General features: G+C 43.1%; 1 protein-coding gene across 1 annotated transcript in view; it reads left to right on the forward strand.

Moving 5' to 3' along the window:
- The window catches only part of crybg1a (crystallin beta-gamma domain containing 1a), a 167,831-nt gene that overhangs the window by 122,834 nt on the left and 23,394 nt on the right, over positions 1–21,603 (forward strand). The window contains exons 8-18 of the mRNA XM_060933277.1: positions 4,224–4,363; positions 5,994–6,120; positions 6,205–6,240; positions 14,560–14,732; positions 15,092–15,218; positions 15,347–15,492; positions 17,424–17,550; positions 19,308–19,337; positions 19,546–19,658; positions 19,897–20,029; positions 20,657–20,796. Coding sequence (XP_060789260.1) covers positions 4,224–4,363; positions 5,994–6,120; positions 6,205–6,240; positions 14,560–14,732; positions 15,092–15,218; positions 15,347–15,492; positions 17,424–17,550; positions 19,308–19,337; positions 19,546–19,658; positions 19,897–20,029; positions 20,657–20,796 — 1,292 coding nt within the window. The remainder of the gene's footprint in view (positions 1–4,223; positions 4,364–5,993; positions 6,121–6,204; positions 6,241–14,559; positions 14,733–15,091; positions 15,219–15,346; positions 15,493–17,423; positions 17,551–19,307; positions 19,338–19,545; positions 19,659–19,896; positions 20,030–20,656; positions 20,797–21,603) is intronic.

Consider the following 21,603-nt stretch of genomic DNA (forward strand, 5'->3'; position numbering starts at 1 on the left):
ATATCACACTATATTACACTACGGTATACTGTACTGCACTATACTACACCACGCCCCACTGTACTACACTATATCGCACTATAGTATACTGTACTGCACTATACTACACCATGCCCCACTATACTACACTATATCACACTACGGTATACTGTACTGCGCTATACTACACCACGCCCCACTATACTACACTATATCACACTATGGTATACTGTACTGCGCTATACTACACCACGCCCCACTATACCACACTATATCACACTGTGGTATACTGTACTGCGCTATACTTCACCACGCCCTACTATACTACACTATATTGCACTATGGTATACTGTACTGCACTACACTACACCACGCCCCACTATACTACACTATATCGCACTACGGTACACTGTACTGTGCTATACTACACCACGCCCCACTATACTACACTATATCACACTATGGTATACTGTACTGTGCTATACTACACCACGCCCCACTATACTACACTATATCGCACTATGGTATACTGTACTGCAGTATACTACACCACGCCCCACTATACTACACTATATCACACTGTGGTATATTGTACTGCGCTATACTACACCACGCCCTACCATACTACACTATATTGCACTATGGTATACTGTGCTGCACTACACCACGCCCCACTATACTACACTATATCGCACTACGGTATACTGTACTGTGCTATACTACACCACGCCCCACTATACTACACTATATCGCACTATGGTATACTGTACTGCACTATACTACACCACGCCCCACTATACTACACTATATCACACTATGGTATACTGTACTGCGCTATACTACACCACGCCCCACTATACCACACTATATCACACTGTGGTATACTGTACTGCGCTATACTTCACCACGCCCTACTATACTACACTATATTGCACTATGGTATACTGTACTGCAGTATACTACACCACGCCCCACTATACTACACTATATCACACTGTGGTATATTGTACTGCGCTATACTACACCACGCCCTACCATACTACACTATATTGCACTATGGTATACTGTGCTGCACTACACCACGCCCCACTATACTACACTATATCGCACTACGGTATACTGTACTGTGCTATACTACACCACGCCCCACTATACTACACTATATCGCACTACGGTATACTGTACTGTGCTATACTACACCACGCCCCACTATACTACACTATATCGCACTATGGTATACTGTACTGCACTATACTACACCACGCCCCACTATACTACACTATATCACACTATGGTATACTGTACTGCAGTATACTACACCACGCCCAACTATACTACCCTATATCACACTGTGGTATACTGTACTGCGCTATACTACACCACGCCCCACTATACTACCCTATATCACACTGTGGTATACTGTACTGCGCTATACTACACCACGCCCCACTATACTACACTATATCACACTACGGTATACTGTACTGTGCTATACTACACCACGCCCCACTATACTACACTATATCGCACTATGGTATACTGTACTGCACTATACTACACCACGCCCCACTATACTACACTATATCACACTATGGTATACTGTACTGCAGTATACTACACCACGCCCCACTGTACTACACTATATCGCACTATAGTATACTGTACTGCACTATACTACACCATGCCCCACTATACTACACTATATCACACTACGGTATACTGTACTGCGCTATACTACACCACGCCCCACTATACTACACTATATCACACTATGGTATACTGTACTGCGCTATACTACACCACGCCCCACTATACCACACTATATCACACTGTGGTATACTGTACTGCGCTATACTTCACCACGCCCTACTATACTACACTATATTGCACTATGGTATACTGTACTGCACTACACTACACCACGCCCCACTATACTACACTATATCGCACTACGGTACACTGTACTGTGCTATACTACACCACGCCCCACTATACTACACTATATCACACTATGGTATACTGTACTGTGCTATACTACACCACGCCCCACTATACTACACTATATCGCACTATGGTATACTGTACTGCAGTATACTACACCACGCCCCACTATACTACACTATATCACACTGTGGTATATTGTACTGCGCTATACTACACCACGCCCTACCATACTACACTATATTGCACTATGGTATACTGTGCTGCACTACACCACGCCCCACTATACTACACTATATCGCACTACGGTATACTGTACTGTGCTATACTACACCACGCCCCACTATACTACACTATATCGCACTATGGTATACTGTACTGCACTATACTACACCACGCCCCACTATACTACACTATATCACACTATGGTATACTGTACTGCAGTATACTACACCACGCCCCACTATACTACCCTATATCACACTGTGGTATACTGTACTGCGCTATACTACACCACGCCCCACTATACTACCCTATATCACACTGTGGTATACTGTACTGCGCTATACTACACCACGCCCCACTATACTACACTATATCACACTACGGTATACTGTACTGCGCTATACTACACCACGCCCCACTATACTACACTATATCACACTATGGTATACTGTACTGCAGTATACTACACCACGCCCCACTATACTACCCTATATCACACTGTGGTATACTGTACTGCGCTATACTACACCACGCCCCACTATACTACACTATATCACACTACGGTATACTGTACTGTGCTATACTACACCACGCCCCACTATACTACACTGTATCGCACTATGGTATACTGTACTGCGCTATACTACACCATGCCCCACTATACTACACTATATTGCACTACGGTATACTGTACTGCACTATACTACACCACACCCCACTATACTACACTATATCACACTACGGTATACTGTACTGCGCTACACTACACCACGCCCCACTATACTACACTATATCACACTATGGTATACTGTACTGCGCTATGCTACACCACGCCCCGCTATACTACACTATATCACACTATGGTATACTGTACTGCAGTATACTACACCACGCCCCACTATACTACACTATATCACACTGTGGTATACTGTACTGTGCTATACTACACCACGCCCCACTATACTACACTGTATCGCACTATGGTATGCTGTACTGCGCTATACTACACCATGCCCCACTATACTACACTATATCACACTGTGGTATACTGTACTGTGCTATACTACACCACGCCCCACTATACTACACTATATCGCACTATGGTATACTGTACTGCGCTACACTACACCACGCCCCACTATACTACACTATATCACACTACGGTATACTGTACTGTGCTATACTACACCACGCCCCACTATACTACACTGTATCGCACTATGGTATGCTGTACTGCGCTATACTACACCATGCCCCACTATACTACACTGTATCGCACTATGGTATGCTGTACTGCGCTATACTACACCATGCCCCACTATACTACACTATATCACACTGTGGTATACTGTACTGTGCTATACTACACCACGCCCCACTATACTACACTATATCGCACTATGGTATACTGTACTGCGCTACACTACACCACGCCCCACTATACTACACTATATCACACTACGGTATACTGTACTGTGCTATACTACACCACGCCCCACTATACTACACTGTATCGCACTATGGTATGCTGTACTGCGCTATACTACACCATGCCCCACTATACTACACTATATTGCACTACGGTATACTGTACCGCAGTATACTACACCACGCCCCACTATACTACACTACATCACACTATGGTATACTGTACTGCGCTATACTACACCACGCCCCACTATACTACACTACATTACACTACGATATACTGTATTGCAGTCTTGGTTACGTTTGTGTGTTCGCTGAATACAAGAACACGGAACATTTATTAATGTGTCAGAACTAATGATGTTAGATCAGTTAATAACGGCAAATAAATAACTTCCTGTGGATCCAGACTCTTGTGTGGACCTGCTGTGTATAATGGCATCGTGTCAGAGAGCGCTACATGCGTGGCGATCTTAGTGTAGTCCAGAAAATACAGTAATCTAGATGATACTGTAATCTCAGAGTTTGGTCCAGAGCGTACAGTAATGTGACGGTTGTTATTAATGACCTGTGCACTGTGTGTACTCTTGTGTTGCGTGTGCACACTGATTTTGTTGGTATTTTTTTTTCTCTCTCTCACTCACTCTCAGGACTACAGCCTGCCCATGATTGAGATCTTCTCAGAACCGAACGGAATGGGCCGGCTGTCCTCGTTCTCTGATGAAGTGATTGAGCTCGGCTCCTTCGGACGTCCGTACAGTGCCGGATCCATCAAGGTCTGCTCCGGAGTGTGAGTGTTCCTCGGCCTGCTCTTGGATTACAGTGGTTTGTTTAGTGCACAGGAAGCTGTGTGTGTGTGTGTGTGTGTGTGTGTGTGTGTGAGAGGGAGACAGAGAGCAGAGGATTTGGGTGGAGCCCAATGTTTGGCTTTGGCACTGCCACGCTACATGTGACTGTTGCTCATTTGCAGGCAATTAGATTCAGCTTTGTGAAGTTGAACCCAGACCAGTTTGAGAAAGAAAACGGGGTTCTTGCAGGGTTCTTGGTGCAGTTTGGGGTTTATTTCTAAAATGAGTTCTTGTTTGGATCAGAAAATACTTTGTTGAAAGGTAACAACTCTTCTTTCCATGAAGAGTTTTCTAAGAGACGAGTCCAAAAATCTTTGGGTTTTTGGCCCAAAATTGGTTTCCATACAGTTGTGTTTAAGTTCCGAGAGAGAGCGAGCGAGAGAGCGAGCATGTTGGATGGACGGTTCAGAGAGTGAGTCAGTTGGATAGTTGTGTTTCCCAGTTTTCTGGAATGTTTCAGACCTGCTAGTGCGTGTCTGGAGTTAATAACTTTACCGTCTGGAGATGTTTCCGTGTTCTTAAGCCCTGGAACCCGCCACTCATTCTCAGAATGAAAAACAATGTCACGGTTCTTAGATTTAGGCAAGAAAGTGAGCCAAAAATATGTGCACCCCTAACCATCAGACCCATATGTCCTTGTTGAATGTCCCATTCCAGATTTATTCCCCTTTCCTGTGACAATAAGCTCCTCTCTTCTTTTCTTTTCTCTTCTGCGAAGGCTTTTCACTAGATTTTAGGGCATGACTATGGGGATTAGTGTTCAATAGTGAGATCAGACACTGATGATGGTGGTGACGTTGAGGCTCCAGTCCCAGTTCATCCCAAGGGTCTTCAGTGGGATTGACTTCAGTCAGGGTTCTGTGGAGGACACTTGAGTTCTTCACTCCAATGTTAAAACACCATGTCTTCAGGAGCTCCTGCGCTTTGTGCACAGAGGCATTGTCGCATTGTCATGCTGGAGCAGGCTTGAACCTGTTGGTGCCAGTGAAGGAAAACTTTTTCTACACAGTTGCGTGCGTCTAAATTTGTCTTAACGGTTTGAAGAAGAACCATGGATATGGGTGCATGTACTTTTGGTCATATAGTGTATGATGAAAGTATTTGTACAATATCAGATCTGTTCGGTGAGAATACCTACAGGTAAACCGCTACGATGGTTATCTTTAGTTCAGAATGAGTTCTGGGTGATTTCATGGTCACTGGGTGGCGAGGGGAATTTCAGAGTGGCTGCTGCTATCCGTCTGGCCACGCCCCTTTTTTATAGCGGTCTAAATATAGCCACGTTTAATTTGTATCACAACTGAGTGTAAACTTGCGTAAAAGTGACGCAGCGTGAACAAAATAAACACTGAGCGTGGGTTGGTGAAGTTTTATCAATATTCCAGATAACAAATGTGCATTTTTAAAGTCACGTCAGACCTTTATAATCGAAAAATAAATCTTTTTTTTTTTTTCCTGAAAGAAATCTGCACAATTCTGAGTGAAAAGTGTTTGAGAAGATATTTTGATGATTTTTTTTTTTTTAAGTCAGACTTTTGGTGTGTGTGTGTGTGTGTGTGTGTGTGTGTGTAGTTGGCTCGTCTTCAGTGATCCAGATTTCCAGGGCTTGTTTACGGTCTTGACTGTGGGAGAGTATCCGTGTCCGGAGTCGTGGGGTTTTCCCAATCCCTTCGTCGGATCTTTACGTCCTCTGAAGATGGTATGGTTTCGCTGTTTATTTTTAATTAACATAACTAACGTCGTTAACGTTTTCAACTTGATCTGCTCTTTTTCTTGATTTCAGGGTGGCATCAAAGTGGAAAATCCCCACGAAGTGCGGGTGAGTTCACTTTTCACCTCCTTCCAGAGAAATACACGGAATGATATTTAAACATTCCACTCACAGTAACTTCCGGAACCCTCATCCCAGTTTACACTGCGTTACGATGATCAGTTCCACTTGTTGCTATAGTAACGATAAAGTGAACTAGACAAACAGCTAATGAAGTTCTGGAAATCTCTAAATATAAACATGACGAGACCCTGATGAGCACACTGTGGAAAGAAAACCATCAGTGACTGGTCATGCTGTGTGTGTGTGTGTGTGTGTGTGTCTAAATTATCTGTTCGTAGTTACATTTAATGTTGTGGAAGATCACGAGACAAGTTGTTACAGCAGTTAGAAACACTCGCTCTCTCACTGACTTGCTGTTATAGAGAATTAATCAACACCTTCGGACCAATCAGATTCAAGAATTTAGCGACACTGTGGTGTAAAAAACATTAGAAAGTTGGGATGTTTAATGTTGGACTTTTTCCTTTTTAACATTAGAATGCTGCATTGTTTTTGTGTTAGAATAAAATTTGAGTCTTAATTTTTGATTTTACAACTTTTAAACTGACAAAATGGCTTTAAAAAAATTATGATGCAATAGGTTTTTTTTTTTTTTAATGCTACCTTTTTTTAGTTTAGAACTTTTCAGGTTAGATTTTTTTTTTACTGTAGATTTTTTTCACATTAGAATTGTTACAATTTTTTTTTAAAGAATAGAATTTTTAATGTAATTTTTAAGTTAGACTTGTTTTTTAGATTGTAAGGTTAAAATTTTGCTGCAGCGTTTATTTTGATGTTACAAAATAATTTTTACTGTTTGGATTTTATTTTAGATTTTTATCTCATTAGAAATATTGTAAAAAAAAAAATTTAAAGAATATTTTAATGTTTTAGGTTTGTTTTTTAGATATTTGTAATTTTTTTAAACAATTGTTTCAATGATTTTTATGCTAGGTTTGTTTATTTATTTATTTAGTTTAGAACTTCTTTTAGGTTAGATTTTTTTTTACTGTAGATTTTTTTTTCCTTGTTAGAATTTTGTTAATGTGGGGTTTTTGTTTTGGTTTTTTTAATAGGTTTTTATTTTTAAATGTAATGTTTAGGTAAGATTTTTTTTTTTAGATTTTTGTCATGTTAAAATGATTGCAGCATTTCTTTTGACGTTGCAGTAGAATTTTTGTTGGTTATAATTTTTTTTTTATTTTAGACTTTTTTTCCTCATTAGAAGTATTGTAAAAAATGTGCTTTTGAAGGAATATCATTTTTAAATATTTTTAGGTTAGAACTTTTTTGTGTTTTTTTTTTTTTTAAATATTTTTGTAAAGTTAGAATGCTTTTTTTTTTTTTTTTTTTTTGGTCAAGAAAATTATAAAAGTTAGTGTACGTGTGTGTATCTCATGCGCTCTCTCTCTCTCGTCCATCGTGTTTTGAAGAGGACCACTGACCTCTCCCTCGTTTAGTGTTTGTGTATGGCTGATGAGGCCAGTGTGAGCTCGGAACCCCCTCCCGCATGTGGAGCGCACATAATCTGCATGGTCTGATATTAGACTGCTGCTGCTAGCGCACACTTTCCTGCTAGCTCTCTTCCCTTCTGCTGCTTCAGTGTGATGCTGCTTGGACTGCAGGGCACCGCTGTGGATTTGGGCTCTCCATCCTGGTTTGTCCGCCGCTGATTCTTCCCAGGTGTCCGGGTTGATGTCAAAGCTCCTTAGGGACCCCTTTAGACTGTCTTTAAAGCGATTCTTTGTGTGGCCATGAGAGCGCTTCCCTTCACACAGCTCGCCGTAGAACAGAACAGTCAGGCATGTGGCCGAGATGTCCTGCCCATCCGAGCTGGGCCTGACTGAAGAAGAGGGGGTCATGTTTTGAAGCATAGACCTCAATCTCCATTGCTTTTCTGCTCAGCCAACAGTCTTGCATCTCTCTCAGCTTGGCCTGGAGAGTTCTGTGAGCCTCTGAAAAGGCTGCTTTCTTGGGATGGGATGAAGGCTCTTCCTGGTGAACCTTGTGTAGTTGTCACTTCTTCTCAATGAGCTGCTGTATCTCCACATCATTCTTGTCAAACCAGTCCTTGTGCTTACGCTCAGAAGGACCGAGGTGGGAGAGGGCTGTGGTGTGGACCAGATCTCGGAAGGCCGCCCAGTCTTCAATGGTCTTGACTCCAAACTGGAGAGCACAGACCTGGGTGTCGAGTTTGTTGCTCAATTTCAGTCGGGTGTCCTCAGACTTTAGCTTGCCAACATTGAACCTCTTCTTAGGTTCCTTCCCTTGTGGGCATCTCTTGGGCTGGATGTGAAGATTCGTCTTGTTAATGACAAGTCTGTGGTCGGTCCAGCACTCGGCACCACGCATGGACTTGGTGACACTGACATCACGCCGGTTCCTCTGTCTAACAAGGACATAGTCGATAAGGTGCCAGTGCTGCGATCTTGGGTGCATCCATGTTGTTCTGCTGCGGGCTGGGAGGCGGAATACAGTGTTGGTGATGAGAAGCTGGTTTGAGGCACAGCAGAAGGCCGTTACTGTTGCACTTGCCAATGCCATTTCTCCCGATGACTCCGTCCCAGGCTGTCCAGTCCGTACTAACTCTAGCATTGAAGTCACCAAAGATGATGAGCTTGTCAGACTTGGGGGCTGTGGCGGTCAAGGCTTCTAGATCCTTGTGGAACTTGTCCTTGACATCATCTGGGTTTGTCATGGTGGGGGCGTAGGCACTGATAACAGTGGCGAAACGCTTTCTGGGCAGGAGGAGATGCAGAGTCATGAGTCGGTCGCTGCGGCCCTTGGGAAGGCTTGTCAGTTTGTTAACAAAGCTGGATTGGATGGTGAAACCCACACCTGCCTCGCGTTGTTCTTCGCTGCTGCGGCCACTCCAAAAGAAGGTGTAGCCGGCACCCACCTCTGTGAGTTGTCCCTCCTCTGCCAGGCAGATTTCAGACAGTGCAGCAATGCAGATGTTGTAGCTAGACAGTTCACGTGCTACTAGCGCAGTTCTTCTCTCTGGTCTGTCTGCGTCATGGTTGTCAAGCAGTGTGCGTACTTTCCACGAAGCGAGGGTAAGGGGTACCCTCTTTGTTTTCCCCCTTTTTTTTTTTTCTTCAAATGCTGAAATGGGATCCCACCAGCCATGGTATGCTGGTCAGGGCTGTGAGAAGCAAGCAATTTTAGGGCACCTTTTCTAGCTCCTTCCTCAGGCTACGGAGGTGAGCAGTGCAGTCGCTCAGACGGCTGCCGAATCCCGCTGCTGTTTCGGTCGATGAGAAGCGACCCTGTGGCCTGAGCCGCCTGTGTGCAGGTCCGTGGCTACAGCTTCCAGTGAATCCACACCTGCTGCTTCATCGCTCACCCATCGCCACAGGACTTCAAGGTGAAAAGGGTGATTGATGTGAGATGCGCGTGAATTTGATTAAAGTGAGGTAGAGTTGCGGGGAGTCGGCCTCACTCTCTCGTCCATTCCAGTGGCAAGATGGAGCAAGACTTGATAGGGATGGATGCAACAAATAGCCACGGCTCCTTCTGTGCCCCGTCATGCCCTGAGCCTTCTGTAAGGCCTGCTGGTTTGCCTTCTTGGCTGTTGGACCTACTGTAGACTTCACATGCTTGGAAAGGGCATTCCTTAAAGCTCGCTGAGGGCTTGAGGCCCGACAGCTACCTTCACCTGGTTTAGCCCGCCTGCCGAAGCGGTTTACCAGGGTGTGGCCGCTGCACATGCCACAGCTACTAGGAGCCACAGGTGAGAGCTCGGTGCCAGACGGAAGGCCAAAGATGGAGGAGTTGTCCTAAAAAGGACACGGCAAGCTACTCCCACTGGACACCCCGTGTGTGTGTTTGTTTGTTTTTTTGCAATGTTAAAATGATGATTTTGCTGCAGTTTTTTTTTTTTTTTAATGTTACAAAATATTTTTTGCTGTTTTGGAATTTTTTTTTATTTGAGGGTTTTTTTTTCCCCCTCGTTAGGTTTTTTTTTTTTTTTTTTTAAAGCATATTTTTTAAATGTTATTTTAGGTTAGAACTTTTTACACTTTTGGAATGATGTATTTTTTTCATAAATGATAAAAGAATAGAATTTTTTTTACGGTTAGATTTTTTAAAAATAAAATTAGGTTAGAATTTCTTTTTTTTTAAATATTAGAATTTTTTTGTGTTAGAAATGACAGGTGTCTTCAAATGTTAGATTTTTTTTAAATGTTCTTTTAGAATATAATTTCTCCGTTAGAATTTTTTTTTTTAAATGTTACAATCCAGTTTCCTGTTAGACACTGTTGTTAAACTCGCTGTCGGCTCCCGCTGTGGAGTTGCGGCTCGAGTCACGGCTCGCGGTCACGGCAGGTTTGAGTCTGTCTCTGGGTGGTGACGGTTGTGTTCAGGCAGAAGTTTGTCAGGTTTCTAATGTAGTGAGATCGCTGGCTCGCGTTCAGGATTTCAATCCTGATTCAACCTCGACACGCCACAAACTGCCTTTATTTTGCAACCCGAGTTCCTCAGTAGAGGAAGCGGTGAGGCAGCGGGCGGCGTGCTTTAACTCGTGTGTGTGTGTGTGTGTGTGTGTGGCACAGCTTCTAAAGCTTTTAAAGCTGAATGATTCTTTAGATTTGGATAAAAGCTGAAGGGATTTGTACTTTTACTTGAACAGGTTGCTTTCAGAAACATCTGTGTTATTTACAGCAGATTAAAGCAGCGTATTCTATTCTTCAGCTTCTGAACTGAGATGTTTTGCATAAATTAGAATAAATTATTCACTAAACCAGGCTCAGGCAGCGTATCCGTAGGAGCAGAAGTGTGTGTTAGTTAGTTCTGGCTTCTCTCAGCAGTCTCTTTGCTCCTTTTTTTTTAATAAATATTTCAAGGCTAAAAGTGATTTCTTCAGATCTCTACTACTAACCAAAGAAAACAAAACTGGACTTTAATAATAATAAAATAAAGATAACTGAAAAGCTCTAAAGGGTCTCTGGAGACTAACACAGAGCTCAGAGTGTTTGGTCTTAAATCTAACGCTGTGTTCCACTCGCCTCGGGAAGTCGGAACATCGTTCTCCACTTTTGTGCGTTCGAGCTATAAAGTATGGAAAAAAACTAAACCCACAAGTACCTTCATGTTTGTATTTAATTCGCTACAAGTTCGCACGCTCACTGTGTTTACCTGAGTGGTGGAAAGGGAAAAAGGGAAGCCCTGCTGCTGCTGCGTTTGCTGTCGACCCTGAGGGCGGCCCGTTTCATTCACTCTGAGCTCAGGGTTTGAGGGGACCGTCCCGAGATCCTGAGTAGGAATTCCGAGCTCGGAGCGTTTTCTGTGTGTTTTTCCGAGTCGGAGGTGAGAAATCTCTGAGTCAGGAGTCTCAGTTCCAGTATAATGAGCTGAAAGCGAGTTTACTGAGTAATTTACGACCTGCGTGAGGGTTTTAACAGTGAAGGCGTGTATCTGTCTCATCCTGTTTCAGCCAGAGTTCGGTTCATCACCTCACTGCATGAGCTCATAAATAAGGATTTGTTTTCTGTTCGTGGCTCGGGTTTGTAGAAAAATGTCCTTTTGGAATGATGGATGTTTCAAAAATAAAATGTTTTCAAGTTAGTTTGAAGTTTATAAATGAATCATAGTAAATCATAATAATTACTTTTATAACGATTTCTATTAACTTAATATTAGTAAAAGAATAATAACTAATTATTAATAACTAACAAATAGTTACTATAAATATTTATAAAGAATTATTAATAATTAACAAATAATTCCATAATTCAGAATTTTTTTTTTTAATGTATGCTTTAATTTTTATTTGTTCTTAGTTATTAGCCATTATTTATTTGTTCTGAAATTATTTGGTAAGGTTTTATTTATAAACTAAGAGAATTTCTGCTAATGAGTCAATAATGTATGAAATATTAAATCTTTATTATTATTTTAGTCCAGCATTCCTGTAATATTTTTTTGTTTTTTCAGTTTTATTCTGTTATACAGTGGGGCAAAAAAGTATTTAGTCAGCCACCAATTGTGCAAGTTCTCCCACTTAAAAAGATGAGAGAGGCCTGTAATTTTCATCATAGGTACACTTCAGCTATGAGAGACAGAATGGGGGGAAAGAATCCAGGAAATCACATTGTAGGATTTTTAATGAATTAATTGGTAAATTCCTCGGTAAAATAAGTATTTGGTCACCTACAAACAAGCAAGATTTCTGGCTCTCACAGACCTGTAACAACTTCTTTAAGAGGCTCCTCTGTCCTCCACTCGTTACCTGTATTAATGGCACCTGTTTGAACTTATCAGTATAAAAGACACCTGTCCACAACCTCAAACAGTCACACTCCAAACTCCACTATGGCCAAGACCAAAGAGCTGTCAAAGGACACCAGAAACAAAATTGTAGACCTGCACCAGGCTGGGAAGACTGAATCTGCAATAGGTAAGCAGCTTGGTGTGAAGAAATCAACTGTGGGAGCAATTATTAGAAAATGGAAGACATACAAGACCACTGATAATCTCCATCGATCTGGGGCTCCACGCAAGATCTCACCCCGTGGGGTCAAAATGATCACAAGAACGGTGAGCAAAAATCCCAGAACCACACGGGGGGACCTAGTGAATGACCTGCAGAGAGCTGGGACCAAAGTAACAAAGGCTACCATCAGTAACACACTACGCCGCCAGGGACTCAAATCCTGCAGTGCCAGACGTGTCCCCCTGCTTAAGCCGGTACATGTCCAGGCCCGTCTGAAGTTTGCTAGAGAGCATTTGGATGATCCAGAAGAGGATTGGGAGAATGTCATATGGTCAGATGAAACCAAAATTGAACTTTTTGGTAAAAACTCAACTTGTGTTTGGAGGAGAAAGAATGCTGAGTTGCATCCAAAGAACACCATACCTACTGTGAAGCATGGGGGTGGAAACATCATGCTTTGGGGCTGTTTTTCTGCAAAGGGACCAGGACGACTGATCCGTGTAAAGGAAAGAATGAATGGGGCCATGTATCGTGAGATTTTGAGTGAAAACCTCCTTCCATCAGCAAGGGCATTGAAGATGAAATGTGGCTGGGTCTTTCAGCATGACAATGATCCCAAACACACCGCCCGGGCAACGAAGGAGTGGCTTCGTAAGAAGCATTTCAAGGTCCTGGAGTGGCCTAGCCAGTCTCCAGATCTCAACCCCATAGAAAATCTTTGGAGGGAGTTGAAAGTCCGTGTTGCCCAGCGACAGCCCCAAAACATCACTGCTCTAGAGGAGATCTGCATGGAGGAATCGGCCAAAATACCAGCAACAGTGTGTGAAAACCTTGTGAAGACTTACAGAAAACGTTTGACCTCTGTCATTGCCAACAAAGGGTATATAACAAAGTACTGAGATGAACTTTTGTTATTGACCAAATACTTATTTTCCACCATAATTTGCAAATAAATTCTTTAAAAATCAGACAATGTGATTTTCTGGATTTTTTTCTCATTCTGTCTCTTAGTTGAAGTGTACCTATGATGAAAATTACAGGCCTCTCTCATCTTTTTAAGTGGGAGAACTTGCACAATTGGTGACTGACTAAATACTTTTTTGCCCCACTGTACCATTTCTTTCTGAATGACTCTTGAATGAATCATTCTAATGGATTCACACACACACACACACACACACACACCAGCAAATCACTCAAAAATATTTTAAATAAATTCCAAATATTAAAACATTAACAATCGGATAAAAACCCGTTAGTGTGCGGTCGACAGCGTAACCTCAGACTTTTCTAGATTGACGAATCTAATAAAAAGCTTCAGAAGAATCGTCTCCGTGCAGTGACTCCTGCTGCTGATCAGTGTGAATGAGACGAAGCTGCTGGTGAAACTCCGTGGGTTTTGTGGAGAACGTGTCCCAGACTCGAGGTGCTGCTGCAACTCCGACGTTGCTGTGGGGAGGAATTTTAGGAGAGGACGCGTTCCCAGAATTCCTAGTACTCAGGGCACGCATGGGCTGGATGAGACGAGTGTTTATTATTCACCACGTTCCATTCTTTAGTGTCCACATCATCCAAATGTTCCCGTCTCACTGAGCGCCACGCCCCGTCCTGTCTCACCTCACATGGCACAACTAGCTCGAGTGGCTAGCATGTTAGCAACCACTCTTAGCTTCTCTAGATCAGTGTGTGTGTTTTTGTTCATTTCACATAAGTTTATTTTTAATTCCACATTTGAATGGAAGAATTTCACAGTGTTGGTGTTTTATTTTCTTTTTATTTCATTATGTAAAATATTTTAATTATTTGATTCTGACTTTATATTTGAACTCTTACATCGGGTCTCTTTGTTTGTTTGTTTGTTTTGGTGATGGTGCGTCTCCTCCTCTCAGGCCGTGGCGTATGCGGAGCCTCTGTTCCAGGGCGCCTGTGTGGAGATCGATGCGGGAGTTTACGACGTCTCTGAGGAAGATGAGCAGAAGGAGGAGAACGGCGATGACAGAGAGAACGCAGTCCAGAAGAAGAAACCGATAGTGATCGGCTCTCTGAAGATCCTCAGCGGCCTGTGAGTGGAGGCTTACATACCTGCTGCAAAGCATGATGGGATTAATTCTTCTTCTCCTCCCCCTGCTTCTGCTCCTCACATGAATCGTCAGTGTGTGCGCGCGTGCGCGTGCGCGTGTGTGTGTGTGTGTGTGTGTGAGAGAGAGAGAGAGAGAAACCTGGATTATTGAAATTCTTCATTTATATGTATCTTTAAAATTAATATTAATAAATGTAAATGATTGTGTGATCAGTGTAAATGCTTTCAGAATAATAACCTGCACTCATTTATGTAATTATATTTCCACATTTGTTAATAATTGTATTATAAATTATTTTTATTATATATTAATGTGTTTATTCTGTTGTGTGTGTGTGTAGATGGGTGGGCTACACAGAGCCAGGGTTCGAGGGTCGTCAGTACGTGTTGGAGGAGGGTGAATATGTCGACTGCTCTGACTGGGAAGGTTTTGGGGACACGCTGCGCTCGCTCCGCCCCATACACTCGGTAAGCCCCGCCCCCTCGTAGCACTGCTGTCATTGTACACCATCAGGTGAGGCTTTTACACATCTGTATGAGAATGGGTAATCCGGAGTGTGTGTGTGTGTGTGTGTGTGTGCGTGCGCGCCCTGCAGGACTTTGTGTCTCCTCACCTGAAGCTGTTCAGTGAGCGTGATTTCGGTGAGAGGAGTGTGAACGCTGACCTGCTTGTCCCCATCATGGCCATGGAGGAGACAGCGTATGGCAACAAATCGCAGTCCGCGGAGGTCCTGTCCGGAGTGTGAGTGTCTGTTCAACACACACACACACACACACACACACACACACACACACACACTCCTGTCACCATGTTCCAGCTCAGTGGTGTGTGATACCACGACTCGACTCGGTGGTTTGGCCCACGCTCAGGTGAACGTGTGTGTGTGCGCGTGTTGAGTTAATAACTGAGTGGTGTTTGATCTCTAAATGGACAGAGTTTTCGTGTTGTACAGCACTCGCACTAATCCAGCTGTTACACTGATGTTCTGTGAACGCCGTCTGAGACTCCGCCCCCTGAGTCAGTGGTTGTGATTGGTCTGTGTGTCAGGGTTTGATAAATCACCTCAGAGGGGTGTGTGTGTGTGTGTGTGTGTGTGTGTGAGAGAGAGACTGACTGCTGAAGTATGCGAATGTAAAAACAGAATCAGCTCCATGGTTACAGCTTCCACATGCAGATAAACACACGGGCCTTGTTTTCATTTTCTGTGTCTCGCTGTCTGTCTGTCTGTCTGTCTGTCTGTCTGTCTGTGGCCCTCTCTCGCATGCTCTCTCACTCTGTCTGTCTGTCTCGTGCTCGCTCGCGCTCTCTCTCTGTGAGTTCAGGAAAGTGATGAATCTCTTGTGTTGATTATTATGCCTGAGATGTTTCTTTTATCGGGGGGTGGAGAGCAGAAACAGGAAGAGCTTCATGAAAGTTCAGGAAGTCATTATATAATTTCCTTTTTTCCTCCGTACTGACACGATGTGATAAATGTCCAGAACGAGAACGATAAAAACAGGAAAGTAATCAACACTGTAATGGTGTGATGAAGGGAGTCATCATGATGTTGATTATTTTCCTTCAGCGGCGTGTCCTGGAGTGTTTTATTCCTCCTTCCCGTTACTATAGAAACGATAATGTATCAGAATGAGCGCAGTAATATAAACCTGCAGTAAAAGGAAACTAATCAACACCTTCTGACCACTCAGACCTGCATCCTGTTAGTTTACGTTGTCTCGCTGCGAGTAGAAAAACAGGTCACATGACAACAGCAATCCTTTAACAGAACCAACATCAGCCGCTTCGCTGTTTACCTCCGAATCCGTCCCGTATATTTCAGAGAAATATTTCAGTTTAAAATGAAGGAATTATAAAGTTTAGTAAGTTTTGAAGAAATAAATAATGGATGTGTTTTGATATCAGTTGATGATCACGGTATCAGGGAAAGAAAAAAAAATGGTATCACACCATCTCTCTCTCTCTCTCTCGCTCTCTCTCTATTATTTTTCATTATTAAATATTCACGCATGATTTTGTGTGACACACTTCCATTAGTTGTTTGCTACATTTGGCCTTTATGTGAACAAAATAATTCTTTTAAAATATCCATATTTATTAATAATTAGGGATTGATATGAATATTAATGAGGTAGGAGTGGAGACGTTTCCGTTTCTTCTTGGTGTGTATTGATCAGTTATGTGAACAGATGTGACTGTAACACACACACACACACACACACACACTACAGTGTTTACATACACTGAGTGAATTTGACTTGGCAGCCGTTACACATTTTGTTTAAAAAGTGGGTGGGTTTTACAATAACGGCGTCCACTCACAAACTGAAAGTCGACATCTGACTGGTTCTCAGTGCTGGAGCTGATGTGATGGATTGGAGACGAACGACTCCTGATGATGTAAATGTTTATAAAGCAGGACTGAATGTTTGCCCGAGTTTTATAGAGACCGCGCGCGCGCACACACACGAGTAATTGCAGGTTTAATATTTGTGCAGTGAAACACTTCTTTATGACTTTATAACTTTTATAAAAGCTTTATGATGTGGTTCTGAGTTCACTGTGATTTTCATTTCAGATGATATTCAAAGCTAATGCAGGTCTTTTGATTGTGTGTGTGTGTGTGTGTGTGTGTGTGTGTGTGTGTGTGTGTGTGTGTGTGTGTGTGAGAACAGATGGCTGCTGTTTGAGAACCCTGTGTTCTCCGGTGAGGTGTACGTGCTGGAGAAAGGGCTCTACTCGAGTCCAGAGGATTGGGGAGCTCGCAATCACAAGATCTCTTCCATCCAACCCGTGTTTCTGGTAACAATCCCACGCTTATGATGATGATGATGATGATAACAGGTTGCTAGGTGGTTGCTATTATAATTCAGTAGGTTACTAGGGTGTGGCCAGGTGAATTCTGTGGTATCCCAGCTAGCTGCTATGGTGTAGCTGTGTGGTTACTAGGTTGTTAGGGTGTTCCTTAGTGGTTGCTAGGTGGTTGTTGGGGTGTTCCTAAGAGGTTGCTAAGTGTTTTGTTAGGGTGTTCCTTAGTGGTTGCTAGGTGGTTGTTGGGGTGTTCCTAAGAGGTTGCTAAGTGTTTTGTTAGGGTGTTCCGTAGTGGTTGTTGGAGTGTTCCTAAGAGGTTGCTAAGTGTTTTGTTAGGGTGTTCCTTAGTGGTTGTTGGAGTGTTCCTAAGAGGTTGCTAAGTGTTTTGTTAGGGTGTTCCTTAGTGGTTGTTGGAGTGTTCCTAAGAGGTTGCTAAGTGTTTTGTTAGGGTGTTCCGTAGTGGTTGTTGGAGTGTTCCTAAGAGGTTGCTAAGTGTTTTGTTAGGGTGTTCCTTAGTGGTTGTTGGAGTGTTCCTAAGAGGTTGCTAAGTGTTTTGTTAGGGTGTTCCTTAGTGGTTGCTAGGTGGTTGTTGGGGTGTTCCTAAGAGATTGCTAAGTGGTTGTTAGGGTGTTCCTTAGTGGTTGCTAGGTGGTTGTTAGGGTGTTCTTTAGTGGTTGCTAAGTGGTTGTTAGGGTGTTCCTAGGAGGTTGTTAAAGTGTTCCTTAGTGGTTGCTAAGTGGTTGTTAGGGTGTTCCTTAGTTGTTGCTAAGTGGTTGTTAGGGTGTTCCTTAGTTGTTGCTAGGTGGTTGTTAGGGTGTTCCTTAGTCGTTGCTAGGTGGTTGTTAGGATGTTCCTTAGTGGTTGCTAAGTGTTTTGTTAGGGTGTTCCGTAGTGGTTGTTGGGGTGTTCCTAAGAGGTTGCTGTTTTGTTAGGGTGTTCCGTAGTGGTTGTTGGAGTGTTCCTAAGAGGTTGCTAAGTGTTTTGTTAGGGTGTTCCGTAGTGGCTGTTGGGGTGTTCCTTAGTGGTTGCTAGGTGGTTGTTGGGGTGTTCCTAAGAGATTGCTAAGTGGTTGTTAGGGTGTTCCTTAGTGGTTGCTAGGTGGTTGTTGGGGTGTTCCTAGGTGGTTGTTAGGGTGTTCTTTAGTGGTTGCTAAGTGGTTGTTGGGGTGTTCCTTGGTGGTTGTTGGGGTGTTCCTTGGTGGTTGTTGGGGTGTTCCTTGGTGGTTGTTGGGGTGTTCCTTGGTGGTTGTTGGGGTGTTCTTTAGTGGTTGCTAAGTGGTTGTTAGGGTGTTCCTTAGTGGTTGCTAAGTGGTTGTTAGGGTGTTCCTTAGTCGTTGCTAGGTTAGGGTTAGGTGTCGGGGTGCTCCTAGGTGGTTGCTAATTTATCCCAGGGGTCCCTGAGCGTTACCGTCGAGGGCCAACAGGACGAACTTCTCTCTCAGCTGTTCCACAATATTAAGGTTTTAACTATAAACGGATAAACGTTCTGAAATGGAGTAATTGTCGTCATGTTGCTGCGACGTCGGAGAAACTCTTACACTTCAGGATGGGAACAGGAACTCCGCCTCATCACACCACCCCAACACTGATTATTTACCTGTAACAGAGCGACGCGCGGTGTTCTATTCCGTGTCTAAAATCTGTTTGTAATGAACATGTGATGTGTTTTTTGGTGACTTGTGTATCGGGGTTTGATTTTTAGATGTTGTCGTTAAGATGAATGTAACTCTTGTTGTTGTTTGTACGCAGGATCAGATGGCTGGACTGCCGCGGTTTAAGGTGAGAGTTGAATATTTTAATTGGATTAGAATTCATCTCCACTGTAATGGAGTGTAATTAAAGCGACTCGTGGTGATCATTAAACCGATAGAATCTGGATTTGCAGATATTTGATGAAAAGCCGACAGAATTGTGCAGCTAAATAAATAATTTTTTGTGACCGGAAGTGGACTAAATAATGTTTCTCTGGTGCTGTTGTGCGTTTCAGGTGCAGTTGTTCTCGGAGCCCGAGTTTCTCGGTGATGATCTGGTTCTGGAGGAGAGTTCTCCGTTCCTGCCGGCCGGATTCTGCCCTCGGTCGTGTAAAGTCCTTGCTGGGAGGTGTGCACATCTTACACAAACAACCAAAAACCCGTGTGTGTGTGTGTGTTTCAGGTTGATGTTTTGATCCGTTCTACGCTGCTGCTTTAGTGAAATGTTTATTCCAGGCATTGTTTGTGTTGCTGGCTGTGTGTGTTTACACTAAAGCTGTATGTTTGTGTGTGTTATCGGGTTGTGCGTTAGTGTTACAGGTGTGTGTGTGTGTGTGTGTGTGTGTGTGTGTGTGTGTGTGTTGCAGCTGGGTGGCATTTGAAGGGCCTCAGTTCACAGAGAACATGTACGTGCTGGAGGAAGGAGATTACTGTAACACTGCCGCGATGGGCGGAGTCACCACTGACTGCACCATCCAATCACTGCACACCATCGGCCATGTAAGTGGAGGAGGAATGGAGGGAGGGTAAAGTAGAGAGAATGAAGGATAAATGCCTACAAAATGGGGCATTTATTTAAACATGAAAGGATGAAACAGAGAGAGGGAGGGAGAGAGAGAGAGAGAGAGCTACAAGAGGGAAGAAAAGGGATGAAAAGTACTCGGTAATAAAAGCCATGGAAAAAATGAGAGGGAGAGAAAGAAAGTAAAAAAAAAAGTGAGATGGATAGAGAGTAAAAGAGGGAGTGATGGTGAGTGAAAGAAAAGGTTTGGAAGAGGGAAAGCTAAAAAAAAGAAAGGAGAGAATGTGAACAACATAAGGTCACGTAATTAGGACGAGTGTGTGTGGGGGGGGCTGTAACCTGAGAGGCATGAAGAGAGCATTTGAGGGAGAGAGAGAAAGTGATGGAGGGGGAGAGAGAGAGAGGGGGAAGAAAGGGATGGAAAGTTGAGTTAGTAATAAGAGGCATGGAAAAAGTGAGAGAGCGAGGGAGAGAAATAAGAGAAGGACAAGAAAATGGAGTGCAAGAGGAAAGATAAACACCTTCTTTGTGTCATAAAGGTTGTACTGTTCCTCCTCGGTCATGTGACCATTATTCATTCTCTCTCTCTCTCTCTCTGTGTGCAGGAGTTTTCTCTTCCCTCCATCACTCTGTTCTGTAAGCCGTGCTTCAGGGGGCGGAAGGTTGTCTTGACGCACAGCTCCAACAGCCTATCACTGAGCGGGATTGATGGGCGGAGCCAGTCTGTGGTGGTGAACGGAGGAATGTGAGTCGCTCGGATTCCCACACCGGCTCTTTATATAACGACACAAAGTTCTGCTGCTGTTAGAAAACTAATCAACACCTTCTGACCAATCAGAGCGCAGGATTCAGTGCCGTGCGTTTCAGCGAGTGTGTGCTGACGTTTGCCTCGAGGCTTTTCAGACACCTGAGCCTATTGTGTTGGTTGTAGAGAGGAACTGAAATATTTCACTGAACGGTTGATTAAATTTAAGCCCACGCACTTCATTAGAACACTTACTCAACATCTAATTAAAGTGTACAATGATGTGTGCCCCCCCCCCCCCCCCCCCCCCCCCCAGTTTGTTGGTTTGGGGAAGTGAACAACTCTACACCCTGAGTCAGGAACCGAGGCGTGGCCATGAGCTGTACAGGTTCACACATGATGTCGTGTTTCTGCGTGTAAAAGCAATCTCTCATTTATTTATTTTTTCCTTTTTGATCCCTTGTTCAGTCGCAGCGTTCGTTTGTAACGGCTAATTCCAATTTTGATGAAAATAGTCATGTTTTAGTCATGTGGTGGTTGTTAGTTTTAGTATAGATTCAGGATCTAACCAAATAATAAAAAATAGGATGAGGAGCAGTTAAATATTTTGTTTATTTATAAATTTTACATTTATTAGATGATTATTTATTTATTTATTTATTTAAATATATAATTTTAAGGAAGGGCTGCTGCCTGAAATACATTTTGTTCAGCTTTAAACTGGATGACACGCCTGTACTGTGAAGAAACACATCAGTGCTGGTGTTAATATTAACAAAATTACCATTTTTATAAAAATCTGGATTG

Source organism: Neoarius graeffei, chromosome 11, assembly GCF_027579695.1.
Source record: "Neoarius graeffei isolate fNeoGra1 chromosome 11, fNeoGra1.pri, whole genome shotgun sequence".
NCBI classification, from domain to species: domain Eukaryota; kingdom Metazoa; phylum Chordata; class Actinopteri; order Siluriformes; family Ariidae; genus Neoarius; species Neoarius graeffei.